General features: G+C 36.0%; 1 protein-coding gene across 1 annotated transcript in view; it reads right to left on the bottom strand.

Moving 5' to 3' along the window:
- Positions 1-1,236: 1,236 nt before the first annotated feature.
- LOC136755224 (uncharacterized) overlaps positions 1,237-6,498 on the bottom strand; it is a 99,338-nt gene continuing 94,076 nt past the window's right edge. Inside the window, exon 5 of the mRNA XM_066711706.1 lies at positions 1,237-1,612. Within this exon, the coding sequence (XP_066567803.1) occupies positions 1,559-1,612 (54 nt within the window). The 3' untranslated portion in view covers positions 1,237-1,558. The remainder of the gene's footprint in view (positions 1,613-6,498) is intronic.

A 6,498-nucleotide genomic window follows, 5' to 3' on the forward strand; every position in this document is an offset into this window, starting at 1 on the left:
ATCACCTATCATGGCTTACAAACGAGACAGCATCCCGGAGTGAAACTGTCAAGGCACGGGGATCAATTGACCAAGGACACATCCGTACAGTTAATAAATTGAGAAAAACGAAATAATAAAACCGTACTTATAAACTCAATCTCTGCATTCACCAAGGTGTTTACTCTGACATTGTTGGTTATACATACTCGTTTTGAAACATTGATACAATTTTAAAGATATTTTTGTGGCTTTGTGCTCATAAATATTTTAAGCAGGCTTAACTAAAACATACTGGACAAAGACGTATTAAAGCAATCCTTTAAATGCATGGAACAAGGCTCTGTGGGGTGAAAAAAGCGCAGTCTAATACAAATTGATAGTAAACTGATTAACTCCAGTCTTTTAAATATTACTAATTATGCAGTTTTTTTAAGTTAACATGATAATATCCGGAACATTAAATATATTACAGTGAACCTTTGAGGCAAGATTAAAAATAAATAAATATGCTGACAAAAGGGATATAAAGAACAATTCCATCCAGTTTTAGTTTTTTTTAGAGGACTGTACTGTATATTAGAGGCACCCTCTAGTGGTTGAGAATGTTGAAGACACCTATAAAAGTCAAAAAGATTGCAAATGGAAACAAAATAACAAAGACAATAAAGAATCTACTGCCATTTAGTTTATGAATTTAATTTTACTTATTTGGTGAAAGAGCATGCTTACAAGACACCTATCTGAGGATGTAGTCCAGATATATACGTTATCTTTAATTAGTTAGAATTAATCAAATCTAATGTTTGATAAATAACTGCTTTTTTAGATGTTCTGTTGAATAACAGATCTTTGGGATCTTTCACTTTATGAAAATCAACGACACATTGATGTATATGTGACCTGAAGTACATTTAGCAGAAATGCACAACAAGCACACATTTTAATTTTAAAATAGGATATTCTCAACCTCAAGGTTAATTATTTGTCAGGTGCTCCCTGCTTACAAGAGATTTAAACTATACATATTGTATACCATTACGGAATCCCTTCTCTTCCAAATAATTCCCCAACACAATAACATGTTCTACAGTACCAACAGTGTTTGTGCCGCAATTATAAACAAAAGGTAAACATTTTAATGTTGTGTACTTTAATTATTACCTGAAATGCATTTGTAAGTTTAGAATAAATGACAATCAGTAAATGTATTGTAAACATACTGTAATACATCTGGAAAAAGAAAAGCCTTCAGTGTTTAGCAAACAATGTTATTTAGTGATCACGGCTGAATCACTGTAATTGCCAGTATCAATTAGCTTAATTAAAATGTGTAAAACAAAACAAAACAGAACTCATTCCTACATATATATATAAATAGATATGAGAGAGAGAGAGAGAGAGAGAGAACCTACATTATAATTATTATTATTACAATTTTATTTTTACATGAATCTGCACTGCCACAAAGTATAAAAGTTTTTGGTTACAGTGAAGTCAAGAGTTGCCATGCTTTCTGATGCAGGTAGGATTTTCAAAACCCTTGGCATCTGGCCCTGGTTCGGTCGCTTGGGTTCAGCTACAGTATCAGGGAGAATCCTGCAGCTCCTTCAGCCCGTCCTCCCTGATGGGACTGCCGCAGAGAGCCGCATGGAAATACAGAGTGAGGGGGTGAGCTGAGACGAGGCTTCAAATAAAAACATGCATCAGCAAAAAAAAAAAAAAAAAACTTCAACTTGCATTCTCATTCTCAGATATGTTAGGCAAGAGTTGCCCGTTGAAAAGCTAGTGGCAATGTACACAATCACACTCCCCTAGTAAAACAGTCTCAAATCTGTCCTTTAATAATTTAAAATAAAAAAACACTACTGCCATATCTCATTAGGAAAATATACGTATTACTATATAAGTATTACTAAATGATTCTTATATATTTAAAATACATTAACAATAGGCAATGCAGAGACTACAAGTATTTATACTTGTAATAAAAACTGGCTAACACTACATTTTGCATTAATAACATAGACCTTCCCCTGTTGGATATTAAATGTAAGTAATATTATACAAGTTATCCTCAAATATTAAAGTCCAAAAGCCTTATTATGAAAAGCAGAGTCCAGAGAGTATTGCATTTGGTATGAAACTATATCTCTAGTAAAGACACCTTCTTGCATTGTATCTACTGAAATGCCGCTGTACGTCTGCTTGAGCAAGCAGGGTCAGAGCAGGTGTTGTTGCCCCTCCCTCATCCCTGCCTGTCAGTCAGCACTGGGAGCTACGATGTGCAATTCTTGCCTTCGTCAGCACAGGATGTGTCAAGGTCCTGCCTTTGAGCTCATAGAGGCACACCATTATATACCAAACAGCCTTATATGCCTAACCCCTTCACTAACCTCTCAAAGTGGCCTGATAAAACAACCCTACCACCACCCTACCCCAACATGTTTTCTCACTATTTGCCTTAATTTAGGGTTTCTGTCACATTTGATGACAGTGGAAAATGTTTTTAAACACTTCCCCTTTCATGGCCACCTTTCACTCAATGGCACTAAAGATGGTAGGAGTCACAAAAAACAATGTAGGCCTATGTTGTTATTTTATTGAACTTCATTGTGTGCTTTTGTTGTTCTGTTTGATTAAGCTTTATCCTTATAGTTTAACCAAGGAAACCACAGACTTGGGGTAAAATAAGGAAATGCCTGTAGTCAATATTTTTTGGGTGATTTGGAATACCCAAATATATTTTTCACCGCATTCATAAACTACCAAGAGTTAAAATTAAAGAATATCAAGAAAACATTTGTTTTTACAGTAACATAAGCCCAACCAACTTAAATAATGCACAATTCTCCTTATATGGTATAGTACCATAAGAAACTCAATAAAAGCTGATGTGTTTTGTGCTTTGAAAGTCTGTGCAAACAAATTGTCTCTATATATCCAGAAGGGCTACAGAAGGGCTATTAATTGTTAGCTTTGATTTTGAATATCATGAAACACTGGATGAAAGACTCCTAAAAACAAGATAATGGATCACTTGCTGGACTAGTGTTAGCAGATGAAACACAACTTGCATACCCCATGAAAGCAGTCATACACTGGAAGACCACAAGAGTCACAGCAAGACAAGCAGTGCCTTGTCCTTCCTGAATATAAGGTATCCTGTGTTCATAGGAAAAAAGGCCATGTTACCAGATTCCCAATGCTATCACTACAGGAACATGAACCACAAAAGTACACTGAAGTGTTCAATTCACTCTCAGGCCTTCTCATCCCCCTGAACCACTTAAGTCACTAATTAATTGATTGATCTGCCAATCAGGAACCACTTTGCTTAAATTCGCAGGCCAGTCAATCAATCTATTACTCTCTCATCAGTCAGGCTTCAATTAGGACAGGGATCTCTTCTTGACTGTGTGGAAAGAAAAGGACTTAGCCTCCCCTGATATCCCACATCATTATTACTGTGGTTCTTAACTTGAGGATCTAAAATACACTAAATGTGAAAGCAGTGGTTAACACAGATCTGTAGTTATACCAAAAAAAAAAAAAGTCAGTACCCATCTACTTAAGAGGAAGAAATAAACCTCTGAATAATGTGGTTGGCTTTCTGAAATGTAACTGTAGTCAAGAAGTTTTCACTGGGTTGTTGGTAATGCATCTGAGATGAGCTGAAGTCAATGAGTGCAACAATTGCTACACAAAGCAGGTGGAGCATTCAGTCTGTCAGTCACACCCCCCACAAGTGAAGTGCGTAAAGCAGTCAGCCAAGCCAATGGGTGAAGTGGCAAGAAACAGGAGGGCTCAATAGTGATGGCGAAGAGTAGAGGTCAATTAATGGAGCAATAGGAAAGCATCAGTCTTCAATTCTTATCCGTCCAATAGTTTTAATATACAGTGTTAAAAAAGCCACTGTTGGTTTCCCTACTAAATCAACAGCACAGCACGTTTTAGTGAAAAGTAATACAAGATCAGTGGATGCCTGCTAAGACACATTCTCTACTGTAATTTATTTATTTTAACTTCAGCCATAAAAATGTATATCTATTTTGGTGCCAGGTGGCATCCATTTAATTTTGCTCAGATCCTTGTGGAGACCTGCATGTAAACTCTGTGATGTAAGGTACATTTTTTGTTGCAGTGCAAAACTTTTTATAAACAAAATATATACCAACACCTTGGAATCATCATCCTGTGATATGTGAACTTTAAGAGCAATGCCATTTAAAATATGTTTGTGCATGTTATGTGCATGTCACCTTTAAATATATACTTTTTAATGATACATAATCTTTTTTAAGTATCAATAATTTAATATATGTTATATATGAGTCACATTGGTATTTTTTATTTTGACACCCATCTGTTCTGCACATATTTCCTTTCTCCTTACACTATCCATTTCCATTAACAATTTCCCTGTTGTTAATATCCCAAAAATGAACAACAAGCACATGAGACACTTTCAATTCATCAGTGCTAACAAACTAAAGAGCGCCCTTTAACAAAACTCCAGTGTCAGCCTCACCAATGTCAAAAGCCAGTCACGTGTGAAAACTTCACAACCTCTTGCCTGATAAATGACTGGGAAAGTTTGACAGATCAGAACGATACCAAGCAGTCTCAAACATTTGGCACAATGTGTGTCTGGCATACAGAGACTGCCTGTCAAATGCCTATGACTCCATACAGCAGCTAGGGACCCTATGGAGCAGCAGATGGGCCATTAAGGTAGTATTAATGTAGATGCCATCAGTTTTCTGTGGTGACTGGGACATGCTCTTTAGAACTCTGAGCAGCTGCTGCCATTTACGGAGACAGCTTCCTGCTAACTTTTGCCAACTGGCACTTACTGACTCTTTGTACCTGAGCTATTAAACATGCGCCTTCTACTATTCCTGACTTAAAACGTTCTCTTTTTACTCATCTTCCGTGTAAATACCAAACCATTAATCGTTATGCTCTAAAATACAAATGAGGGAGAAGTTGCCACTGGAACATATTAATGTTTTATTTTAACCCCTGGACAGAAGCAGAAGATATATATAATCACATATATAATCAGAATGTAATTCTCTAAACCAATAATTACAAATCATCTCTCTATCTATCTATCTATCTATATATATATATATATATATATACACACATAGACACATACATATATACACACACGTGTACACACAAGTGTATTACCTTTTGCATTATAACTAAAAATCATTATGTTCACATTATGCTTTAATCATTTCTTAATGCTCAACAGTCCAACATTAAGCACTAAATTATAAAAGTGGATCAGAACTCAAATGCAGTTTTTAAAGGCCTGTGGTGAGCCACAATACAAAATGTCTTCTGGTTTAATCATACATTCAATCCATGAAATAAAATAGATAAATAGTGTTAATCAAAACAGAAATATATTTAAAGCTGCATGCTTCTTCACATAATCAATAAAAAACACTGTTGGGATGTCCTATAATTTCTAGAGGTTGTTAGCAAACTATAATGTTTACAAAGTCAATCTGTAACCACAAGTAATTAAGATGCATTGTTGTAAAGTATGGATTCAAAGTCTATTTATGCATTAATCAATATATGCAGACTTGTCGGGGTAAGAAAATGTGGAAGTGAATGGAACAATAACGAAGTCAGCAATCAAAAAGAAATACCAACATACCTACACACATAAAATAAAGGGATAACAATGTGGTCCAAAGTACACGGACATCCTGGCCACCCCAGAATACCTACCGCAGGCAGGAACTGACAGCATTAAGTTCAAACACAGACAAGCATTGCAAGCTCCACTGAACCATCCCAAAGTGATACTGTGAGCAGCTATCAACAGGCCCATTCAGACAAATGTTATCTAGAAGGAAAGAGGTTTGTATTCTCCTGAAACACCTGATCTGCCCACTGTCTAACTCCATCGTCTTTCAGACATAGTCGCTGCTCTGTATTGTGACTCACAAATTACCATGACTTCTTATTAACAGCAACAAACAGGGCTCAGATTAGCTTGTTGAAATGGAGCATGTGAGTAGGGAGACATCGCCTCCAACTTGGTGTTTCTCAGTGTCGCCTTTCAACAAATGAAGTAAAAGAAAACAAAAAAAGAATACGTCTCGCCCCCCCAGGAGTCGAACAATTTTGCTGATCTCTGTTTCCAAGTTTACGATGCGACGGAATATGCAGCAACAGTCTTGTTACTTCTCTGGTGATCTCACTTTTTTGGCTGATGTCAGTAACTACTGTCTCAAGCAAACTTCTAGCGATGATGAACTAATCAACGCACAAATATTTTTTAAAAAGATCATACACATTTTCAACAATTCCATCAATGGTTGTCAATGTTCAATCCCCAAATTACATTGTAAATTCGGAAACACTATTTCTCTTCCAAGATTTTTGCACTGGTAATGAATATATAGCTGAAGATTTGAAAGCTAGCAGCACATTTAAGAGCTTCATAGTCTATATGTTCTTTTAACCTATTAAGTACCTAGCATTTACATT

The sequence above is a fragment of the Amia ocellicauda genome, chromosome 8, assembly GCF_036373705.1.
Source record: "Amia ocellicauda isolate fAmiCal2 chromosome 8, fAmiCal2.hap1, whole genome shotgun sequence".
Lineage (NCBI taxonomy): Eukaryota > Metazoa > Chordata > Actinopteri > Amiiformes > Amiidae > Amia > Amia ocellicauda.